The sequence below is a fragment of the Trachurus trachurus genome (assembly GCF_905171665.1).
Source record: "Trachurus trachurus genome assembly, chromosome: 19".
Lineage (NCBI taxonomy): Eukaryota > Metazoa > Chordata > Actinopteri > Carangiformes > Carangidae > Trachurus > Trachurus trachurus.
In genome coordinates, this window is record NC_139913.1 from 24,511,811 (window position 1) to 24,535,390 (window position 23,580).

The window sequence follows — 23,580 nt, forward strand, 5'->3', positions numbered from 1 at the left end:
GCTCTGTCGAGTTATCACACTTTATATGGTAACTGCAATTTCAGATAAAGAAGCAATATGATTTTTGTCCCACCACATTCCACTCACCATTTGTGCTATTCAATTTCAGGAACTGAAATACCATGAAACGTCTAAACATCCTAGAAAAACAAAGAAAAGAAAACCCTGTTAAGGCTACCTACTGCTTTAAAGTTAAGAGGTAGAAATGACTGTTGGCTGAAGCAGCTGAAGAGCTGAGAGGACGAGTGAGGACTTAAACAGCCTTGAGTGAGATGTTAGGACACTTAAAAATGCTCTCATTTAGCTTTTCCATATAGGACATTTTAATCTGCTGGGCTCTCCTGTTCTGCCGGGCCTGCAGGTTACATAAATACATAATGAGCTATTATAAATGTTGATTTTCTTCATAGTTAATGAGAGCTGAAATGTTCTTACAGATGTAACCTGCTCGCCGCTGGCCATCAATTTGTTCCGACTGTCTTAGCAGTGAGATGGGAAAGTGAGGATGTTAATGACTTTATTAAGCTTATTGTGCGCATAGTCGCATGACGTCACGCCCTCACGCGCTGCATCCCCCTGCCTCAGTGTTTCATCAGAGTGGAGAGAGTCCGGATCAAACGACGTTGTTGTGTCTTTGCACCAGCTAAGACGGAGTCTATACTTTTTTGTGTCCAGCTTTTTTCTTTCTTTTGGGATGTACAGTTTAATTCCAACACGCTGCCAGTTTGTCTGGTCTGTGATGGACAATTAAAGTCATTTCCTTTTTCTTTCTTTTTTTTTAAGTTGAACAGAAAGGTGCAAAGCTGGACTCTGATTTCTACTGAGTCTTTCCGCTCTTAAAGTTTTCTCCTGACAGCTCCTGTGTCAGATCAAACACACCGCGCTGTCTCTGTGTTTTAAGTGTGTGTCAGAGAGTGCCCGCGCGCGCGCCTGTGTGTGTGACTTGGCAGCGGGCGAACAGCGGAGTGTGAGTGGGAACTGGGAAAAGCTCCATCGGCGCTTCTCCGTGTGTCACTTGTGGTTTTTCAAAACGTCCGAGAGAAGTCCGGCAGGTTCTCCTGATGTGGGTTTAGCTGGACTCAGACCAAGAGTTGGGATTCTCGCTGTTGGATCTACAGGATGCACCATCACTTGAAACCACATTATGTGCAACCAGAAGAAAAGTGGATCTGTCTGACAAGTTCTCTTGACATTTTATTTTAATCTGAGACGCATCTGTTTGGAGCCTCATACACAAGCGCGATGATTTTAACAACTTTAGTCATTATACTGACCTTCTCGGGTAAGTCACCAATTCATCTGTTGATTTTTGTAGTTTGAGGCTGTAAAATGTTAAATCTGCTCCCTAAGAGTTCACTTTAATACAGGCAGTGGGCGCATATGGAAAAGTAGATGTTTGAACATGCAGGATTGAGAAAGTTTGTCCAATGATCAGCGCTTCTTTGTTTATTAGCGAGGAAGAAAAACAAATGTACTCGACATGTTGACTATTGAGAGATGGAGGTGTTGTGTGTTCAGGGCTGTGTGTCTACAGATGAGTGGTGATGGTGGAGACAGATGTGTCCTGACTAACTTGTTGTGACTCCAGACTCAGTGTTCACCTTGAAGGGTGACAGCGGCGCAGCCTCCCGCTCCGCGCGCCTGGACTGCGTAAAGGCCAGTGAACAGTGTTTAAAGGAGTATTCCTGCAGCACCAAGTACCGGACCATGAGGCAGTGTGTGGCGGGGAGGGAGAGCAACTTCACCGCGGTCACCGGTCCGGAGGCGCAGGGCGAGTGCCGCAACGCCATCGACTCCATGAAGCAGAGCCCGCTGTACTACTGCAGGTGTAGGAGAGGCATGAAGAAGGAGAAGAACTGTCTCAGGATCTTCTGGAGCATCTTTCAGAGCTTGCAGGGTACGCAACCACCCACAGCAAAGTCAACTACTGCTCATTATGTGACTTCAGACGCTGTGCTCACTGCAACTTGAGACAACACATGCAGATAAAACACGCTGCAAATCAGCAAACATCTTCATCAATTTGACAACACACGGGATGCAAAAATTACACAACACAACTTGTGTTTTGGGGACACTAAAAGCATGAAGCGGTCTGCAACTTAACTGTGACTTTAGAACTTAAAAGTATTGACTAACAACTGTGTTCCAGATGGTTTATCTTTTTTAAGTTTTTCTTTTCTCCCGAGAGAGACAGAGAGATGGACAGAGAGACAGACAGAGACAGAGAGAGACAGACAGAGAAGGGCCAATGGTGAGACTGTCCACACCCAGGGTTGTGTGGTAGGATTTTGCATGTGTTTTCTTAAAATGCATTGTGTGGTTAAAAAAAAAAAAAAAAATTGTGGACAGATTATTATTATTACAACAGTGAACTCAGGAAGTAAAAGCTTAAAGTGAAATAAGGGGAAAAGAGGGGAAATAGTCAAGGAAAGGACATCAAATATGATTTTTTGTACATTGTTACTTTCTACCGTTTTAAACCTGAACACATCTATATTATTGCAAATCTAAGTCACATTGCAATAAACAAGTGTACTTTACAGAACCGAGTTTGAAACTCAAGCTCCACAAATGTCATTGTCGTGCCTCAGATACATTATACTGACAGATGCCATGACACCTATTCTCAGGTGTGTTAAACCCACGCAGCAGAGATAATAGTATCTTTTACGTGAACCAGTGGTCAACCCTTTTCACAGGTTCTATGCATAACATATCAATATCTGCAAGATTAGTGCTCATACTATCAATAAAAGTAAAAAGGCATTACTCATTCATATTTACTTTTCATGAAAAATCATTGTTTTTCCCATGCAGGAAATGATTTGCTGGAATACTCTCCATATGAACCAGTCAACAGCCGGCTGTCAGATATCTTCCGCCTGGCCCCCATCATAGCTGGTAAGAAGCAGCCTTTGTATTTCTGACATTCCTCGGGTTTAAGTTTGGACAGTGTGCAAAGTTAAATCACTGTAGATACGACCATTAGCGCTCTGTTATGCTTTGAACCCAGTTGAAGTCACTACACCACTACAGTTCTGTCACTATTTAACAACCACTCTTTTCTACTGCTGTCTGGTTTCAGGCTGCAGCTTTCAACGCCCATTATCCATCACAAAAGCTTTTATTTGCCACTGTGCCCCACCATACACAAAGCAGAGTCATTTAGTATATTTCAGCTCTCAAAGCGACGAGTGGTCTGCTTGTTTTTTTCCACTGTCACAGTACTAATGCTGGAAGTAGCATTTATGTGCTAGTTTTGAATAAATCATCCTTTTAGAGCGGGGCCTGTCTTGTTTAAGATCCAGTGGCTTTCTGACGCCGAGGAGAGAAAGAAAAGAAAAACATTAACAGTCCGTTGTTAACATAAATGCCTACACATCGTCCTAAATGTCAATGGAGAGTTGGACTTGGGAGCAAACACCTAGACAAAGCCATATTTAGCTTTGCTGGGATCAGACACACATCCACAGAGGAGCAATTAACCATCTGTCTGTGTTCAATGGCACTGATAAAACAAGAGCCGCATGAGTGTGTGTGTATGAGTGTGTGTACGCGCGTGTGTGTGTCAAGCGCAGCACTCGCATTGGCATTCTTCAGTGCTGAGCTTTCTGGCTGGAGGAGGGCGTCTCCTGCGCTGGCCAGCTCCACTTCAGTAAAGAAATGGTTATTTGATTCTCTCTCTCTCCCTCTCTCTCTGGCTTTTGCTGTGATTGAATCCACTTAGCGTACCACCGTGGCTCTGCTCCATATGCGATGACATAATGGTGAACTGTATTTCAAATAGAAAGTAAAGAAACATTTGGATTTTCCCTCCTACGCCGGAATGGTGCAAATGTAAGGTGAGGTGGTCTGATGGACACATCATCGCTGGTGTTTCTGAGCTCATCAAGAGTTTCAGATCTTGCTCTATACAGTCCTCTGGCTCCCAGGCAGCCCAGCAGAGGCTGGTCAGTCCCTGCTTGTGTGTTGCTGGCAACAGCTACAGTAGCCAAGAAGTTCTTCATACTTGCCCTGCTCTCCCATGAGCCTCGTGGATTTCCCTCCACAGCACCACCAGCTTCAATAGGATGTCCTGCTTAGTGGAGTTTAACCAGACAACCATGTCAAAATGGAGGGTGGTGTATATACTATAGGTGATGTGCTGCAGGAACCCGAGGGACACACACAGCCATTTCAAGTCTTTTGCTGAGGATTCCTGAAGGTTTCCTATAGTACAAGGTGTCATTTCTTAAAGCTCTGACAAAGTTGCAGCTAAGTGCAGAAGTGGCCATGCCATGTTATCTCCCTTTGGTAATGGTTTGAGCAGTGACTTTCTTAAAATGTTAATGGCACCAGTGATGCCTCCTCTCTGCTGGGGTTTCTGGAAAGTAAATCTTTATGTGCTTGAGCGTTTCACATCTTAAAGGACAATTCCAGGCAAATTCAACCTGGAGCTATAGTTTCCTAATATTTTAGGTCTAAAAGAATGAATTTTAGATTTTCTTTTTAATTGCTCCTGTTTTGTAGTAGTTCTGTCTGTCCCCACATGGCCACAGCCTATAATGGAAGCAGACCGATCTTACGCTGTGTAGGCTGTTTACATCCCACAAAACCACATTTTTTCCCACAGACAACGTCAGAAAACACACGCCGAGGGGTTTGTTTACTTCAAGAAAGCCGACATGTTTATAAACTGAGCTGTAATACAAAGTCTCACGCAAACTCGCTATGAGCGAAAGAGCGCACAAAGGGCCACTGGTTAGACTGCCCACACTAGAGTCCTGCGCGGGACTGTTTTCTTCATCCCGCTCCTGCCCACTCCCGCTGAATTTCTGACCATTACCGCCCGCGCCCGCAACGTGTGTGTTACATTCCCGCCCGCTCCCGCAATGTGCATGTCCACTCCCGCCCGCACCTGCAAAACTCTGAGAATTTATGTCCGCACAATAATAGAGATGCATTGATTTTGTGTCTTCTCCTGTCCCGCAGGAGAAAACACGTAATTCTATAGGCTATTAAAAAGAGACTCATGGGCTGCGTGTCTTTTGACGCACTGGTCTAGCGCTCCTATTTCGTTGTTTTCATTTTTCAATTCAATAAGGGCTGTTTCATATTCTATTCTCCTCTTCTGTATTTAATTTATTTTTCTACCTTTATATCTTTGTCACAAACAATTGAGAATCTTTTCCAAATATCAGACTTGCCTTGCTTATTTTTTGTGTTGTAGAGACCTTGTTTTAGCTTTTTTTCTATTTCATTTGTTGACTCTGTCATCCTGTCGCTCCCGCAGTGTTTTGTTTTACCTGCACGTTCCCGCCTGTTCCCGCCCGCAGCAAAGTTCAAACCGCCCACTCCCGCGAGATTTGGGTTGGGTCCCGCGGGACCCGGCGGGACCCAATCCCAATGCAGCCCTCTAGCCCACACCCAAGGTTGTGTAGTGGGATTTTGCATGTGTTTTCTTAAAACGCATTGTGTGGTAAATATTTTGTAGACAGATTATTACTGACCCATGAATGTGCATTAAGCAGCATTTCCATGTCATAGTTGGTCAAAATGGAGTTATTTTAGTAGTTTAGATGGTAAAGTTTTATAGATTATTTTATTAACTTGTTTTGTTTTGTTGGAAAAACTAAAAAAAAAAAAGTAAGAGCTAATACAACAGTCAAATCAAAAAGTAAAAGCTTTAAGTGACTTTAAGGGGAAATAGTAATGTACAAAAATCCATATTTGATGTCCTCTCCTTGACTGAGTAAATATAAGGTTACTTTCTACCAGTCACGAGAGTCAAGTTGACACGCTCAGTATGTTTACAGGCTGAATAAACAATATCCAGACTTACTCTTACTGCTACGAAGCAGACATTGTGGCTCTGAGTTGATGAAACAAACAGGATCACTGCAGACGACCTGTAAACGTAGTTAGCCATCAACTTGACTCTTTATTACAGCTCCGTTTACACACATGTCCGCTTGCTTGAAGTAAACTAATCCCTTGGTGTGTGTTTAGCCATCTGACGCTGTCTGTGGAGAAAAAATGCGGTTATGAGGGATGTAAACAGCCTAAACAGCGTAAGATTGGTCCACTCCCATTCATCGCTGGCATGGTGATGTGGGGACAGACAGAACTACTGCAAAACAGGAGCATTAAAAATATATATATGTATTATAATAATTAAAATAATTAAAAATAAAATCTTCAGAATCCTTCTTTTAGACCTAAAATATTAGGAAACTATAACCCCTGGTTGAATTTGCCCAGAATTGTCCTTTAATTTGGTGAGTCTATGCTGTCTGGATGAGGAACTTGGTCCACATAAAAGTGGAGATGAGTGCTGGATCTGGTCCATCGTGTCTTGTGCTGACAGCAACATGGCACATGAAGAGGTTCTGGCCAGGATTGGTTGCTGCACCTTGTAGCTCTACTGCCGATTGGCACTTCATTTAAGATTGATGGCTCTTGAGACCTGGTTGGTTCTTGCTTTAAAAAAAAAATGGTTAAGGTTTCATGGCACTTCCAGATATTGGGACTTCCAGTAAAACAAAATAGACCATATTAAAAGGAAAAAAAGAAAAAGAAAAGACATCTTAAAATGTTCTGGTTATTTTTTTTAAATGAAAAGAAAAAAAAAATCCTCAAATGTATTTTGAGGCATCAGACCCCTGGAAATCTAAGGAATCCCACTGAACAAATGGGAAATGATGATTAAGATATAATAAAAATGGCATCTGCTGATAATGTTCTCTTCCATCAAAATCAGAGACCTGGCAGCTGAAATTGTGTCTTCTTTTTTTTAATCATTATTATTAGGTGCTATTACAAGAAATCACTTGGATTAGGCAAGGAAAATAAATTGGGTGCATAGATGGAGCTGGAGCTGAGTAGCCAGTTTAATGTATAGTAGTGTGTAAACAGCCAAAGGGGCATGTAAAAAAAAATCCACTTAATGGGTTAGATATCAGTAATCCATTTGCCATAAGCAGTGTTGTGCCTGAACGCGTTCAATGAACGATCGTTCATGAACTCGTTCATATTTTGGGCGAACGTGAACTGAACGTAGGTATTTCTGCTTGATGAACGTTATTGTGAACGCGTTCATTCTGGCGTTTGTGAACGCAGCTCTCGACTTCGTTCAGGAGTGTGCCAGATTTCCATAGAAAACCCAGCTAAAACACACTGTAAACAGGCGTTAATAAGTAGCGGAAAGACCACCCAATCTGGCAACACCTATCAGCTGTTTGGATCAGCGGCGCATGGAAGAGGCGGAGTGATACAGCGTGTCGCGGAGCCTGTCTGTGTGGAGGAATACTGACCCAGTTGGTTAGTAAAAGCAAAGATACTCTATTTATCTTATAAACCGTCTTTGGTAAAAGATGACGGGGGTTACGCTGGGGCCACACCGGACGCGCGAGCCGCGGCCCTCCTGTTCACATCAGACGCTTCTCCTCGCGGTCGAGAAGCGCTTCTGCCCCTCAGCTGTGTGTGTGTGTGTGTGTGTGTGTAGCCTGTGTGTAGGTGTATGTGTGTGTGTGTGTGTGTGTGTGTGTGTGTGTGTGTGTGTGTGTGTGTGTGTGTGTGTGTCTGTGTTTCTCTCTCACGCTCTGTTTGGATTAATAAACACAAATAGGCTACAAACGTACACACATTGGACACATCTAACTCAGTTACTTTTTGGGTAAAGTAAAGTAGTAACTATAACTAATACTGGTTAAAACTGCTAAAATAATAGCTGTCTGTGGTTCGATATGGGCTGAGGCAATAATTTTGAAAAATAATAGCTTGTAGAAACATATTGGAGAAAAAAAAGAACTATGAACTAGTTCAGTTTTTGAACCGTGAACTTAGTTCAAAATTTTGAATTATGAACTATGAACTGAACTAGTTCATTTTAAAATTTGTGAACTGAACTTTGAACTAGTTCATGTAGAAAGTGAACTTTCCCAACACTGGCCATAAGTGACCTCATTCCTGTCTGCAACTAAGCCAGGCCTGAGGCAATCTACTGTGTAAAATAATGCACATGTGAGTGAGTCAGTATGGAACACTCCATAATGTATCCCATAGGTCAGCTGCTATAAGGCTGCTCACTACTGATTAGCTGAAAACAATTACATTGTTATGTACATTTAATCAAAATGAGTTTTTAGCTCATTATATTTTAAACAGATGAGGCGTTCTCATGACTAAAATAAAAAACTAAACTAAAAATAAATCTAGCAACAAGAAATCAATCAGCATCTGCTACTGTATGTTAGTAGTGTTGAGACTGTAGCAGTGTTAGCGATGTCAGCTAACCTGCTCACATTGAATGCTAATATGGGGATGTTAAAAAAGTTGTAATATTTCTCATGTTGAAAGTCTTAATTATTCTCACATTTGCGAGTATTGGACATGTTAATTGGTTTGTTTGGAGACAGAATAAGATGATAAAGCAGGGGATCACTACAGCGATTACAAATTCATCCTAAGAGACAAATAAATGTCCATCAGAGTGATATTGTTATGGACCGGTTTCCTGTTCCTCCTGCTGGAGACGTCTGTTTTGAGGACTTCATTAATTGGCTTTTCCAATTTGTGGCTACAGTAAAGCTAAAGCAATCTGTATTTATAACACTATCAATTTAAACAACATGGCGAGCAAATAACTACTATAATAGTTACTAGAAACAGCTGAAATTAAATGCTACACAATTTATTTTAAAAAATCAATGAACACGTGCCTTTTAAAGATGTAACACAATGCTGCTGTGCAGCAATAATGATTCGACAACAGGGTTGCTCTTAACAAGGAAAAAAACTGAGCTTCTGCACCACACCCCATTTTTATATATAAAGTAATTCACTGCCGTACGGACATCGACAAATAAAACTCAAGTCATTACTAAATTATTCTCTTTTTTGGATTTTGGACAATTTTGGATTATTAGAAATGTATTTGCAGCTTCTTGCTTCTACGTCTTTGCAATCCCACTGCTGCAGTTCAGATAGCAGAGTGTTGCAGTCTATCTGCTTGTACAATCACATTCTCAACTCATTACAAGTAAGATTCTTTTTAGAGACAAGATGTACCGATTCTCCTTATCCAAAGCAACTCTGACACCACTGGTATAAGAAATGATTAGATTCCAAGAGGATTATTGAAGCAGCACATACTGTACATAAGAATGAGCAAGAGAATGAATTCAGCTACTTCATTCTGCCCTTCACTATGTTCTCAATACTTACCTTTGAAAAAGAAAAACAGCCAAAATCAATTCTATATACATTTGCATTTAATCCTTGTTTGAAAGTTAGGAATGTGTCAGTGGGAATCAGTGATGCTTCTTTGCAGATACAGCACTTTAAGATACAGAGCTGGAGATGTACTGTTTTTACCTGTCCATCTGACACCTTGAGGGAACTTGGATTCAATGTTAAACAGATTAGACTTTGGTGGTTCCAGGTCACAATCATGGTGACCTCAAAAAACATGTTTTTTGGCCTTTGGAAATTTCTCCAGTTTCGGTACAAACATTGACTTGGACTCAATTTTGGTAGTCAAAGATAAAGATAACAGCGATCTTGGAAAAAAATAACACTTTTTAGCCATTCTTCAAGACTTCACTCCGCAATTTTGACAAAATCTCACACAAATGGTTAATATCTTAGATGATGCTGATGTAACCTGAAACCAGTCTGAGTGGCGGAAGCATGGCGGTAACTTAAGTTTAATCAATAAACTCCTATACCTCTCATGTTTCCATGCAATAACCACTATAACTGGGGGCACATGCTCTGAACTGCATTTACTTTCAGTTTCAAGGTGAAAAACCCTCCAGCCACTTACTCAGTTTACACCTCAGCAGCCACATTCTCAAAGGAAATGGCTCACTAGTGCTGGTCTCACCACTGAGCCCAGTATTTTTGGTTTCTCTTCCCAGTCTAGCTCATCAGTAGTCATACAGAGAACTGAGTCAGTCAACAAGACATGGGCCTTGGCATGATGATTTTCCATTGCAAAGATCTCAAGAATAATTCAGTGTGTGTCGGTGCCTGAAGCAACAGATGAATCCTCAGTAGTCTTTGTGGTCTGCCGCCGGCCCAGCCGTCCTGTAAACTTAATACATGAGCAGACTGCTCCGTCTGAACATCAGAGTAGCCATCAGTAGACTCAACACTTGAACTCTGCTGATCCTTCCTACACACAAGAGTGCTTTCGGCCATATCAGCGAATCATCTGACGGCGTTTCCTTTCACACGCTTTTCCTTTGTTTTCTTTCTGCCCCTCTGTAACCGCAGAATAATACAATTTATTCCAAATGAGTTAACCAGAGGGAGTTTAAAACTCAATAATAAACACAATTGTGGACTGTATAAATTTGAAATATGCTGAGAAATCAAATATTAAAACATAGGCATTCAGTGGCAGGAAGTAAAGCAAACAAAATGTAACTATGTTTATTAGCGAGCATACCGTATTTCAGAGTTTGGCCATTTTCATAAAAGAATGCATAATAGGTTTGTTTCATATAACATGAGATTTCTGAACAGCATAAAGCACTTGTAGTCGTGTACACAGGGGAAACTACAGGGACTGACACAATAATACCAGCAGCACATTACTCACACAGTTATATGTGGCGTACATTTACAGTGTTACTGTGTGAGGGCTCAGGTGTGTCTAGTCCCTGTGGAACACAACAGCAAAATCACTTTAATGAATGAGAAGTCCTTTTCCTGATATTAACATGCAACATGAGACTTGTTTACCTTTGATAATCTCAAGTAAATAGCTCACGCCCATGCTGGACTGCATTACAATTGGAAGCCAATGATACTTTTCAACAGGGACTCTAAAGTTTCTAAAAATCTATTAAAAAAAGGGAGAAATCTGATCTGAATCTGTTTTGCTGTAATAGTGTGCCACAGCATTAAATCTATATGGTCAGAACAATCTATGATTTGAATAAAGTCCAGCTTTATGTTGAGTCTACACGGAAAGTGGAAACTAAGTGGAAAAAGGCTTGTTTACTTTGCTACAGCGCTCTGACACTTTGAATTAGCCACATCATGCAAATCATAAATATGATGAATCATGCCCAGAATCTCATTAAGTAAATACTATCAGACACACAGAATCAGTGGCACAAACACACCATCTTTTTACTATATTCATGGAGACCCATCATGGAATAATGCATTCTAACCTTAACCTTCACAACTGAATTCCAGACCCTGGCTTAAACCAAACTTTAACCCACAAATAGCCATTCAAACTTCAGGGGTGCATCATTTTGGTCCACGTAAAGCTTTTAGACTCCACAAGCACAGTGGGCTCACAGTTTTCAGACCTCAAGAATATAGTTTAACAAGGCCAAACACACACAGTCACAGTCAATCCACATACTGTCTAAACCACTCCCAGCATTTTCTGCCACTCTGACACAAATGTTACTCTAAGACGAAGGCTCAGTAAAGCAGCTTGGGGAGTAGAAATTCTTCGCCAAGATGAGTGTACCTGATGGCTTAGCCATGGCACGTTGTGTGCAGGGAGCCAAGTGGATATGCGACCATGAGTGATGCAGGCAATGGCTAATCGTGGCTTTGAGATAAGAAATAAAACGCTGTAGGCTGCAGGTGACACAGGATCATGTTTTTGGTCGGGAATTAAATTATTTGATGCAAGTTAACCACATCCTGCACTCAAATATGCAAACAAACATATGTACGCATTGACTTGTAGTCACTCAAAATGTGATGTGACTCGTGCGCATCACTGCTGGAGACCCACATCTACATACAAATCAGCAGCACACATTCCCATACTGTGGCAGTGACGTACACATCTTCAAAATTCAAACATATCTGAGTGCCTCAGGCTTTTCCCTACACCTCAACTCAACAACTGATACACAGGTGCATAGATACTGTATATAGATCATGGTTTTACTTGCTAATGTTTGAAAGTAGGAAGCTAGAAGGAACAACAAATAAGAAAGTCTTCAACAGTGACTACATTGAAGTGCTTATCATGAGACAGCAAATTTGCATCTTATGAGAAACCTATATTTCTGATTGATTGGTCAAGTGGAATCTCCTTTGATCTGAGTGGATAGCTGACTTTTTGAAAAACAGAAAGCACAAGTGCCCCTGGGCATCCACATCTCTGACTCCCGCACTGCACTGACAGGTGCAACCACAGAGATTTGCACCCTCTTCTCCTGCTCTCTCTCCCATATCCTGCACTCACAGTAGCACCATATGTCCACTCATCTTACTTTACCTCATCTCCACAACCAGTGAGTCAGAGCTGGAGATGTCACGTAGCAAGATGTGCCCACAAAACTTTGTAGGATAGTTTGGCTTCCACGGGGTGTTGTTTGTTTGTCACCATGAGGATGAATATTTCATTAGAATTTTTAAGTAACTTTCTCAACATCTTGTAATCTCCATCATCATTACCTCATCTGTAGGGATTTCCATTCTAAGCAGAATATTTGGCACCATGAACTGAGGTTTTATGGTCCACAAAGTCTCAGGTTCCACATTAGCATCCTCGTGAGTTTATACCAGAATAATGCTGGCAACCACCAGCAATGCTCTGCTACTTTTTAAATCAATGCAGGATGAATGTCTTTCTAGAGGATTAAAATGGAGGAATGGGATGGCTGGCACAGTGGGAGCTAAGTGAGATTTTGCTAATTACATGGGTGCACTTAATAAATGGTTCTTGGGTCTGGCCATAAATACCAAGACACTGGCGTGGATTTATTGCTGCTGGAAGAAAGGCTGATAGGCGGCAGGGTGCCATGAAGGAGAGCGCCCTGACCACTGCTGTTTTCTTTCCATTACAGGAGATGACAAAGAGGCCACTAAGTGGAGGGATATGTTTAGAAGGATTGCTGTAAATAAAGCAGTGATGCATTGTGAAGAACGTTGATTTGGGATCATTATGTAGACAGCAAAGAGACTCTGTAATGTAATTATCTTATGGCTTGGAGTTTTTTGGGCTAGAGAGATGTTAGCAAGAAAAACTGATGAAACATGATGCTGAATATTCATTATACACACGTTTGGATGCACTTCAATGTGTATCTCAAATTCTATACAGCCCACTGTTTGAGGTCACTCTGATACTTTGAAGCCATACAATCTGCATGTCTTAGGCATTTTCATGTCATATACAGACCAAAAGGTCAATTACATAACTACATGTTCATGCCCCTACAGTTGAAATACATTCACAGAAAAACAAAAAGAGCAGGTTGAGCCATTTCCGGCAGAACAGTTATCCAGAACTGCTACACTAACCATGCGTTCTTTGCAACCAGCACCGCTGATTCTGACCTCACTGCCCCTGTGTTGACTGCTGGCACCAGTCCAGGAAATTTTTAGAGCTTTTATTTAATCCATGTGTCTTGTAGAAAGAGATGATTAATTTGTCTAGGTCTTGGACTGCAGAATCTGAAGCATGAGGTTCTTCTCCTGGATACTAGTGCATCCATATTGCCACAACCTAACACAGCCCGGCCCACATGGTCAGTATTGCCTTCTATGGTGACATCAGAGACCAGAACAATTGAATGAATAAATTGGCTGGTTGACAAGAAAATTAAATAGTCACTATTCTGATTAATTATTCATGTAATCTGCAACAAAACTGATGCTCAATCATCAATAATAATTTCTAAGAAAACCACCAACTGGTTCACTGATTCCTGCTTCTTAAATGTGTGTCTTCAGTGTATACTTCATTTTTGGGAAATTGTGATGGATACGACATGTTGTTTTAATTTATGCAAAGCTTAGCAGACAATACTTCAGCCACATCTCCAACACAGATAGACGTCATGACTAGTCTTTTACCAGAACTAACCCATAAATTAGACTTTGCACAAAACTTGTGGCTCCACTGTGAGTGCAGCAGCCCCCCAGGACACACAACTGACCTCCTATGAGATCCCTATTGAACCCACCTGGCAGCCGCTCCTTCTACAGGTCTTTTGTATCAGCCTGTTAGAGGTCACAGGGTCGGATTCCAGCCTTTTCTACCTTGGTTCTACAACAATGTCAACATGGTGGCCTTGCTCAGGGGGTGAAAGTTAAGAAGGCTAAGTGAGATTTGTTTTTCTTAAGATGTCCTTTTAACAAAATATGATGTTATGATTCACAAATCACATTTCTGTACCTCGTGGGCTTTGTCTGCAAATCGAATGGAATAAGACATTTCACAGTATTTTAGAGAGAATCAGACATTAAGAGGATTACAGAAACAAGCAAAGATTGTTTTCAGATGATTACCATTGTTGTGCAGCACACAAAAATGAAGCAGCACAGAACAAAGCACAAACAACTATTACCAATGATCCTCACTACGGAGGTGTTAAAATAGCTTCATAAAACTGTGGCTGGAAAAACTAATTGAGAAACAGAATCACGTTTCTGAATAACAACGCTGTTTTATGACATGATGAGGTACTCTAGGGGAGACACCAGTGAAGTAATTGTTGAACCTAATGTCATGATTCTCCTTTTAATTTGAATGTAGTCTTGGAAAAATGGTTTGTCCTGAAATTGTTCCTGAAAGCGACAATATATGACCCCAGAATGAGCTTATTAAATGCAGAAGTGCTCTTGATAGAAAAGGTTTTTCACCGCCGTGGGGTGTTACGTCTTTATGAAGTCATACTGTGACCTATACCCTCCTAACTCACTTAGCTACACGCAGACACACATACACACACACTGCCATGTTTTAACCCAACTCCTGAAAGTAATATTTTCATTTTTCTAAGTTTGCTTTTAGGGTAAATATTTTGAATGTGAAAACTGTCACACCTACTGTATGGTCCAAGAGCCACAAATGGCCACTACAGGATCACAGCCCACATCTCTGGGCACTTGTCAGATGTAAGTAATGGGTTTTGTAATATGTGATTAACCTAAGGTTCAAGAATGTATTCAGATTTAATCATGGCTCATTCTGTGGTGCATGAAAGAGTGCACTGAACTTCAATTCCACCTCAAAAGACAGAATTACAGAATTCATTCTTCCATGCCGAGACTGAGGACTCAGTTTGTGTTTCTGTGCAGGAGTCAGTGGAGCAGGAAGGACTTTAACTACAACAAATGAGAAAAATGAGATGTGAGAGTCATTATGTTGGCCACAGAGTGATTTTTCTGTGATGGGAGGAAAGGCATACTGGGTTGGCTTGGTTCATGCAAAGGAAAATTCACTGTCTGAGCAGGTGCAAACACACACCAGGACATCCTGATAGGACATGAATATTTTGGGGGAATTCTCTGAATATTAGTTTGAGCTTTTGTCTGAATCAAAGAGATGAGTCACCTTCAAGGGTTTGATCAGAGAGGCCAGACCTAATGAGGTCTGAGAGGAATCTGATAAGAACCTCAAGTACAACGTTCAGCCAGAGAATTTAGAGTTCAAATGTGTAACCAAGCTATTGCAACAAATGGAGCAACAAGGGCGACAGATTGGTGCAATACCCTACTTTATGATGAATCCACTGTGAAAGATTTTTGCATTGTGTTTGTAAAGCATGACTGTATTCAGCAGAGCTCAGATCTCTCATTCGGTTGATTTTTTGGTGTTTCAGATGCAGTAAATGATGGAATTCATGTATAATGCAGTGAGAAATTAGTTTTAAATACAATGAAAACCACAGATACCCAGGGGACAATTAGGAGTTAAGTTTTCTCCTGACCATGACTCATCATTTAGAAAGTCCATGTCCATATTGGCACAATAGCTTCTTTTTTCCCCCCAATTTTACTTTGTGTAAAGTGAAGTTGTGAGATTTCTCAGGTGTGATGGAGTCAAATATTTTACAAATAATTATATTAATCAAAATAACATTCAGAGGTAATAGAACTGTGTGTGAGACAATGAGAATTAGGAAGCGCAATGCTACAACACTTCTCCATGTTGCCATCCTTTAACTTCTTAAAAATAAAAACCAGCTCAAACATTACTGAATTATGATGCTGCAACAACAATATAACCTGCACAAGAAAGCAATAATCCTTTTATTACAAAGTATGAAATTGTGTTTCTCCCCTCTCTCTTAGTTGAGCCTCCATCAACAAAGGAGAATAACTGTCTGAATGCTGCCAAAGCCTGCAACCTGAATGACACCTGCAAGAAATACCGCTCATCTTACATCAACCCCTGCACTAGCAGGGTATCTGCCTCCGAGGTGTGCAACAAGCGCAAATGCCACAAAGCTCTGAGACAGTTCTTTGACAAGGTAATTAAACATGTTTGTTCTCAGAGATATTTGCATTTTTCTTGTATTTGATTTTGTTGTTTTGGCACTCCACCTAACACCCTACCAGGTGTCAAATGTCAAAAAGGAAAAATATTATTTTCAGTGGAGTTTTAACATTAAGCTGTTTTTTCTATCCAATTTCTATCTAGTGCTCTCATTAACCCAAAGCATAGCACTTAACTCAGTGTATTATAATACATCACAAAAGGCTAGTCACACTGGGGCGGCAGCTCAATTTGATACGTGCCCTCTATCGTCACATTTTGTCTGCAGTATATATTATAAACTGGGTAAAGATAAGTTATTCAGCCACTCTGCATATCACTGGATACCTGGGAGAAAGTGGAGGTTTTTTCTTTCCCTCATGGCTATCACACACCACCTGGGTCAACATGTGTCCTTTCTTTTGTTCCACAAAATGAAGGTTCCAGCTAAATACAGCTATGGGATGCTGTTCTGCTCCTGTCCAACGGGGGATCAGACAGCATGTGCAGAACGCAGGCGACAGACTATTGTACCCATTTGCTCCTACGAGGATAAGGACAAACCAAACTGCCTGTCCCTTCAGAGCGCATGCAAGACCAACTACATCTGCAGGTAAGATACACAGAGCCATCACCTGCAGTGGTAGTGTCATAGTCTAATAGCTTAGTATGCTGTAGGTAGAGAAAAGAACAAGTCAGTGAAGGAGTGATGCTAACAGGACTATTCATTTTACTATCATGCAGGTAATGGAAATGAAGCTGAGAGGAGTAAAGAAAAGGGAATAGTTACTATAGTCCTTGGTTCTCAATCACCTAACCGTTGTTTAAACATGACAAAGCACTTTGGTCCCAATCGGCTTTATATCCAATAAAGGCATTAGAAAAATCAGCAGCACTAACTTCTAATTTCTCCTTTGTTTGTAGGTCAAGGTTGGCCGACTTCATCAGCAACTGTCAGCCAGAAGCTCGATCCATATCCGGCTGTCTCAGAGAGAACTACGCTGATTGCCTTCTGTCTTATTCAGGTCTTATTGGTAAGTTGTTCTCTCAAAATATATTAATAGCTTTAAAATTTGCCCGATTTGTGATGTGACTAGACTCATAACCATTACTGCAATTCTAATAGCGCTTCTTTTGATTTGCTCTGTCGCTGTGTTTTTTGCTGAACAAATCAATGAAATCTATTCACATGAGCTTGCAGCATAAAAATGGAATTTATTCAAATCAATAGCATTATTTGTCAGCCAGTCTTTAAGCTATCAAACCTTGATTGTATTGGTTTGTAATCTTTTCCATTTATAGAGAAGGTGCATGAAGCTTTTGTCAGCTTGATTAGACGTGATAAAGTTTTAAATTTTGTTTTTTTCCGATACCAAAAGCAAAGAGACACCCATTCAAAGGGTTGGAGCAGCTGCACAGCGAAGCTAATGGCCTGAGACAACAAGTAGAGTGATGAGTTATACGTATGGCCACTATACAGCCATGTAGCTCTTCAGTCATGCATGTCAGAGGTTAGGGCATCTGATCAACTTGGCAGACAGGCAACCAAGCTCACAGTCAATAAAGTGCTAATCTGTACATGCCATCACAGTTCAGAGATCACAGCGCGGTGCTCATTTCCTTTTGATCAGCCTTTCCTCCATCAGCAGGTTTCATTATGTAGAAAGGAAAGATGATGTCCCACTGAGCTCTCGTAATGGGATTTAAGCGCGGGGCAACGCTGACCAATTTCAAACTCAACAGGCAGACATTTTAATCGACACCATTCATATTCTACTTCACACAGGTTACACCCTAATGGGTCCTCCCTGGGTTAACCACTCATCTCCGACTCTGCACACAATAAACTGCATGTACTTGCATGGCTAATAAGTATGGGCCTACTTAACCCCATGCTCCCTTCAGAAAGGCAACAGCTTTGTTTAGTTACATCAGGATGACACAATAGCCGAGCCTTACTGGACTCTGTGCCCCCAGCTTCTCCACCACGCTGCCTCCCAGTGGGTGGTAAGCAGCAGCAGCCCTCACAACACTTTGAACACACTGTGGGGCTGTGGTGTGCCACCTTTGTTGACATGAGCACTTCTTTGAATAATGTGTATATAGTGGAACAGACATGACCACTGGCAATGCCACATAATTAGAGGGAAGCTGTACAAGTCAGCGAGGATTATAATCAGTAGGTTGTTGTGTCACTGTCAAGGGAGAGGGTAGAGTCAATAAGCGTCAGTGAAGCCTTATTAAACATTAGAGCATTTGTGAAATAGTGTGATAGTAGCACAGCTCTTCATTGAGCCGGCCTGCAATAGCCTGCAAGGTCTATAGGCTTTGTAAAAGGGGGTAATGGCTTCCTACAATAGTGAATAAGCTTACCCTGATTGGCTGACCTGAACATTCAAATTTCAGTGTGCAGAGCGACTAAATTAAGAGCGTGCTGTTGGAGGGCTTTAACTATGATAATGGGATTACATTTATAAAGCCTCAGTGGTTTTCTTCTCTTTTATGCTGCAGGTACGGTGATGACTCCCAATTATGTGCGATCTCTGGGTATTAGCCTGTCACCGTGGTGCGACTGCAGCAGCAGTGGCAACAGCAAGCCAGACTGTGAGAAATTTGCAGAGTTTTTCACCAACAATCGATGCCTACGTGAGTTCCCATATTCAGGCATTCTGCAGAAATGAATTTCTACTGTTCTTCACCACCTGAGGTCAGATTGACCAGTTGTTCTGTCTAGACTAGAAATTGGAAGATAAAAGAATAAAGAATAGCATCAGGTTTTGACATGTTCTCCTATCAAATGTTGGATAAGCAACAGTCTCATGAGTACGAGTGGCATTCACTGGCATTTCAATAGTCTAAAGTACTCACTCAAAGTCTAGACCTCCTCAATTGCTTTGACTGTACTTAGGGCTTTTTGGTGTACATTTGTCAGAACAAAGAATAGTTTTTTCCCACGTATTTTTTTTATTAATATATATATATCTTTGGGGGCTTTTTTGCCTTTAATGGACAGGATAATTCAGAGAGAGACAGGGGGGGGGGTGACACGCAGGATAGAGCTGCTTGACACGGGATTCGAACCGGGTCCGGGGACTTTAGCCTCAACACATGGGGCAGGTGCTCTACCAACTGAGCTAAACACTGCCCCATGTTGTATGTAACTAAAGGAATGTTTTCTTCAATTAAAGATATTTTCAGAAGGAGGAAAATTAAATGATCTAAGTTATTCTTAAAGTTTCCTTGTTTCAGGCATTTAAGAAGCTCGTTTAAAACAGTTTTCTCGTAGCTATTAAAAGGCAGACGGCTTTTTTTTTTTTAAAGGCGCTTGAGAAAGGTCATGTCATTTTTTTCCTACCCAATTATCTCAAGTATCAATTATGAGAAGCTTTTAGTTGGACATTAACAAAATGTCCAACTAAAAGCAATACAAGGAGGGAAGAACCATACTAACCAATGCAGACTACATTTTTTTTAAACAGGACTTAGGGGACATTAGAGGTGAATAATGCTTCTTACATGAATTTATAACATTTTACAATTACACTGTGTCATGATATTGGATCTATATTGTCCAATACATCTGTACAGTATGTTTTCCACGTCATTCCTCCTGTTACATTCCATTGAACTAGACTTTTTCTTCATATAGGTAATGCCATCCAGGCATTTGGCAATGGTACTGATGTTGGAGTTTGGCAACCTCAACCCCCAATTCAGCCGACTGCAGCTGAGCCCAGCATCACCCGGAGGGGCAAAGAGAGAACCAGTAATGCTCTGGATGCTCTGACACACATGACCAAACTGGATCTTGATGGAGATTCACTCTATCACGTCTGTGGGACCTTACAGGTGAAGTTAGAAATGTAAAGTGTTTTAAAAGTTGGCTTTCTGTGGCTACAAGCTGCATTTTCTCTTGACTTGTCAAAATAGGTTATATTCCAAAATAGTAGAAAGGGAAGTGGATATGAAATTACTGCATAATTTTTGATAAAGTTAAAATGTCAGCCACTAAATGTGTCTTGGAAAAAAACTACTCTGAATCCAAATTTTCATAATGGATATTTACCTGAGTACATTTGAGGCAATTTTACTGAAGCCATTTAAAGGTAAAATAAAATAACAAATATGAAATCATTATGCACAATGCTGCTTTGTGGCCCTAATTCCCCTCAAACCTCAGCAAACAAGGAGTCTGAGTCCAGACTGAGATGTAAACATCAGGTAGAGATCCAGAGATTCAGACGTCTGGCTCTGTCACCTTGATGAAGCAGAGATGGTTTTATGATGGCATGCGCACAATCCCCCCTCCTGGGCAGAAAGATGAGACGTCAGTGTGGAGTCAGAGTCTCCAAAGCTGTCATGTCAAAGCTAATTGGTTGTCACAGTAACATCAGAGATGGCCCACAGGGTTGGTGTGTGTGTGTGTCTGTCTGTGCGAGTGTGCCTGAAAGTGTTTTTGTTAGCACTTTGCAACCTTTTCCGATAAAAATCACAGATCTTGTCGGGATCAGTAGATTGTATGAGGACCAAAGTCCATCCTGATGTGGCAAAACCGCATTTCTGAGGAAAGACTGAGGTTAAGGTTTACCCTCCAACTAATATTGCTGCTGATTGTTAAAGGGACAACGAGGAGTTTCTCCATCCGCAGAACGAAAAATTCCGTGACAATAAAAAAGTCTCATATTAATGTGGATGAATCTACGTTACCACTTGTTAATGGGCCCATTTTCGATAAATATATCGTTTTGTCTCTATCGTTATTTTGTTATTATTAGTGGTGGCGGAAATGCTGGGCGAGTCGACCAGCGTTTCTTTACTTTCGGTTTCGTGGCGAGTCATGAGAATAACGCCGCCGAATCTCCGTTTATGGTGGGAACTACGACGGTATGTGATCGTCTTCCAACCTCTGACTTTAATTCTTGATGAATGAAAACATGAGTCTGTCTTGCGCCGGTCAAAGAATTTCACGGTGCGCGGAGGCTCATAAATGTAGTGTGAAAACACTTTGCTTTTCCAAAACTCCTTGTTGTCCCTTTAAATAATAAATGTAGAAATCCTGACTAGTATGATACACCAACTTTAATATCCACCTCCTGCATTTATACTCAACATAATTCACTACTTTAAAAAAGTAACTTACTTAAAGTACCTGCAAACTCAGCTGCTCTAACTGAAGCATTTGAAAACTAGAAGATGTCAAAAGTTCATTGTAGACTATATATTATACACCATTGTTGATAAAAACTCACTGAAGGTGAGGTCATTTCTGCAAACCAGCTCATTTAATTCAACATTTGTCCACCTGTAAAATATTCTACCATCTGACTTTAAAAAAGTAGTGACAGATGATACGCAAATGGAGATGAGTTTTGAAAAATCAAATGCAGTTGTAGGGCATCTGTTCATTTTGCTGATTTGGAAATTCACATCATAAATTGCATGTTTTTTTAAATGTGCTTTTAGATCCTGCAGCTGCTTTGGTGTTTTTTGGCCTCACCAACACACACTTCAAACCTGTGCTATTCCCCACTGATAAATACTATAGGGCTATATTTTCAAATGAGATCATATCACGTTACTTTAAGCAAGACGATCTATCATATTGGCTTTTAATAGCGATAATATGATTTATCACCTGTGAAAACATCCTCCAGGAGGAAAGACCTCCTATAGAGCAATTAATCATTCTTCTCAGAAACCTGCCTCATACAATTCTTTCTACTTAAGAACCAATGCATGGAGTGTTTATTATGTTCCCAAACCACTGTAGAGTCACTTTATCATTTTCTGTATGCCATCTCTGTATCTGTGAGTGTGTATTTGTTTGTGTGGCTGTGTGTGTGAAAATGTATGTGGGGATTTTTTTGTGTGGCTCAAGAGGTTTGGAGTGGTCTGAGAAAAGTTCTCTGCCTGCACAAACAGAAGATCTCACAAAGACAAACAGATGCACTTGAACCTTCCACCAGTTCATTGGGGATGATTCTACAAAAGGCTTTCTGTAGGTCTACACTGAGGGAATAGGTGGGAACTGGAAGCCTATTCAAAAATTCAATTACTGTAGTGGGATTGTTTTGGCCTCACAATCGTGAGTTGGGAGTTACAGTAATGCAATAATGATTACGCTTGACCTCATCATACTTAAAAGACTCCATCCTTATTTTAACAACAGTTGAACTTCCAGGTCAAGACAATTTCTTCATCCCATCACACTGGGATTAGCTAATGACTGATAGGGTCAAAGAAGTGGTGGTCAGATTTGTATATTTCATAGAATCCTGACACGACCATGAGCCAGTGTGAGATCTTGAAATACAGGGAAACCAAATTGAAAAACAATAACAGTTAATGTTTCATTGTCATCTTTCTCTTTTTCTTCCTTCCAGGCCCAAAAGCTGGTGTCAAACCAAACTGTGGATACAACTGCATGTGTGGTAAGTACCAGGTATTCTATACATTCCTTACAAGGTTTCTACTGAAGCTCAAACAATAGTATTTGTACTGACATTTCAGAATCAAAAAAAGAAAAATATGTGCAATAAGTCTGTATGTCAATACAGAGAACATCATTAAACTGGTGTAATTCAATATAATAATATTTTACCTTTACCAATCCAATTTAATATCCAGTTTTAAAAAATAGTCACAAAAGGAAACTGACAAGAATGAAAATGAAAATAGATGAGAAATGGATTTAAATACAGGCAAAGAAGTAAAGCCAGCCAATATATACATCACTTGTCCCAATCTCAGATTAATGGCTAAACCCACAGAAAAAAATAAATGATCCATTTCAAAGCATTTCTTTCCACTCAATATAACACTCTGTGGTCTTTTCCCCCAGAACCATCAACTGGACGAGTCCAGTGATTCCAATGCGATTGCTCGAAGCTCACCAGCTGAACGCACCTGCTTACTCCCCTCAAGTCTTCTTCTTGCACTAGTCATTGGTTTCACACCCACAGTCTCACCACTACAAGGCTTCTAGCTTTTGTAGGATGCAAGGCCCATGGATCGACGCTCTTATCCCCGGAAGTGATTCAAGTCATGTACTTTAATTTAGACATTTGCCAGAGTGTGACACCTACATTTTTCTTAAAGTGGAAGAGAGCAGCGCAGTGTGGTAGAAGCTCTGAGATCATAAACAACAGTGGATTATATCTGAGGAATCCATGTTTACTGTTGCTGTGTTAAAAACAGACGTGAAGCTGGCGCTGAGATATCAGCTCATTTGCCTCCCATGCCTTGTGGGGGCAATTTGGTGACTTCAAAAATCAGATCCACACATAGAGACACAATTTTTTTGGGGAGTTAAACCCTGTGATCTGATAAGCATGTGAATAAATCCA

General features: G+C 40.8%; 1 protein-coding gene across 1 annotated transcript; it reads left to right on the top strand.

Annotated features, from left to right (window-relative positions):
* Positions 1-1,242: 1,242 nt before the first annotated feature.
* gfra1b (gdnf family receptor alpha 1b) lies at positions 1,243-23,219 on the top strand (the record flags this gene model as incomplete). Its single annotated transcript, XM_083993937.1, has 10 exons — positions 1,243-1,282; positions 1,589-1,897; positions 2,821-2,904; positions 16,051-16,229; positions 16,675-16,847; positions 17,159-17,268; positions 18,746-18,880; positions 19,884-20,083; positions 22,618-22,665; positions 23,076-23,219. The coding sequence occupies 10 exons, from the start codon at positions 1,243-1,245 to the stop codon at positions 23,217-23,219; spliced, it is 1,422 nt and encodes a 473-aa protein (XP_083850063.1).
* Positions 23,220-23,580: the final 361 nt, after the last annotated feature.